The 1,823-nt window shown below is 40.2% G+C and overlaps 1 protein-coding gene across 2 annotated transcripts in view; it reads right to left on the reverse strand.

Annotated features, from left to right (window-relative positions):
* Positions 1-1,823, reverse strand: part of slc25a48 (solute carrier family 25 member 48) — a 15,645-nt gene that overhangs the window by 11,079 nt on the left and 2,743 nt on the right. For both annotated transcript variants that reach the window (XM_020593995.1, XM_020593994.1), the window contains exons 3-4: positions 1,501-1,572; positions 416-668 (exon numbers count right to left, since the gene is read on the reverse strand). In XM_020593995.1, coding sequence (XP_020449651.1) covers positions 416-668; positions 1,501-1,572 — 325 coding nt within the window. The remainder of the gene's footprint in view (positions 1-415; positions 669-1,500; positions 1,573-1,823) is intronic.

Below are 1,823 nucleotides of genomic sequence, written 5' to 3' on the forward strand. Positions count from 1 at the left end.
AAGAGTCCAAAGAGTCAGATGAACATCCAGCTGAAATAAAATGTTCATTGAAATGGTCCAACATGACCAATTTATCAGTCAAATGTACACCCGCTTTAACCAAAAAACATGGCAACTCATTCGTTGGTATCGAGTTCATAGTAGATTTTACAGTCCTCCAAAACATCTTAGGATCATTTATACTCTTTGATATTTCAGCAAGATAAAATTCAGACTTTGACCTCCTTACCAAGAGTGTACATTTATTTCGTAGCTGTCTAAAATGAAGCCAATCTCCTTCAGTTCCACTCTTTCAGACACTCAACTGTGTCAACCAACTTGTATATATAAAAAAACCAAAAAAACACCACCAGTAGGATCTTAGTTGTGGTTGTTCTCTCTGCTGCCTAAGCCACAAAAACAAACTCTAATTTACCTGCTTGAACCGTCTGCCTCTGCATTTGCAATCTAATCTTCACCAGATCCACTGGGGCTCCCAGGCCCACTGACACCAGTCCAGTCAGCATACTGGCCACAATCAGGTCCAGCATGCCACAGGGATGCCACCCGTCACCATAGCGATACTTGCTTATGAGTCTCTGAGTGTTACTGAAAAAGCCAAACACCACTGAGTTGTATACAGCGATGCTGGCCAGTGGGAAAGACATGCCTTTAAAGAACCCCATGGCCTGAGAAAGAGAAAGAAAAAGACAAGAATTAAGGACAGTCACTATCATTTCAATGTGACTTTTAATCCAAAAGAGAACTAAAGCACTGCATTGAACAGTACAAGTTTAAAACTCAAGAGTGCACTTTTGAATGTTAGCCTGTGCCAACAATGCACAGAATGAAAAATGGGGTGAAGTTGCTGCCCAATATTTTGAGTTGCTCCTTTGTGGAAAGTATTCCCTTCTGCAGGGGTTTAGGAGACATGTTCAAACCTAAACACAGCTGTTCACGCCTGCACACATCATCTGACCACTGAGAAAGTAGACCTGTGGTTTCTGTTATCTGCAGTCACAAGATACAAAACTTTGTTTAAACCACAGAGATGTGTAACCTTTAGGGCTGAACCCGATATCCAAGTATTCATTGTGTAGGTAATCTGTTTTCAATTTTACATTATAAATCAAAAACTAGAATAACTTTAATATGAGTTAAAGGACAGGTGCAGAAATGTTAGGCAGCAACACAAGTTACTGAGATGAGAAAAAAGAATTACAAAACTCAATACACAGGTAAAAGATACAGTTGTTCAGTATACCTTCCCACTGCACTGGATGCTCCTGGTACACTAGGGTATATGCTTATTTAAGCTCACAGTATTTGCTACTGGACAGACATGATAAACTTAAGACAGACACCAAACTGAACTCAACAAGAATAAGTGCTGACCTGAGTGTAACAAGGTGACATAAAAGGGATCAAGGTCTTCACTTGAGGAGGTGATTATATAATCACACTGTTTTAAGGCCAAAAAGTGACTGCAGACTGACAGGTCAAAGAAATCTGAATGGTTACCGTTTCCTTCTTGTAGATGGTGAGGATGCAGTGTAATGTGTTCTTGTAGCCTTTTCCTGCCTGGAGCCGTGTCTAAAGGATACAAAGCCTGAGGGTCAATACAAAATCCAATAAAATGGGACAGATTAGAAAGCTAACACCTTGTCCTCTTTTGTAGCTGCCTCTGTTCCATTAGCATCAGCCCAACAAAATATTTTCTTATAAATCTCTGAATGATTTCATCCCTCTTTCTCAAAGACCCAAACACATTCTTGGGCTTTTTCTGACAAAGCTAGAGGATAAAACAGGAGGTTCTACAGAGGAATCATCGAGTCTGTCCTCTG

The sequence above is a fragment of the Monopterus albus genome, unplaced genomic scaffold (assembly GCF_001952655.1).
Source record: "Monopterus albus unplaced genomic scaffold, M_albus_1.0 scaffold21.1, whole genome shotgun sequence".
Taxonomy (NCBI): domain Eukaryota; kingdom Metazoa; phylum Chordata; class Actinopteri; order Synbranchiformes; family Synbranchidae; genus Monopterus; species Monopterus albus.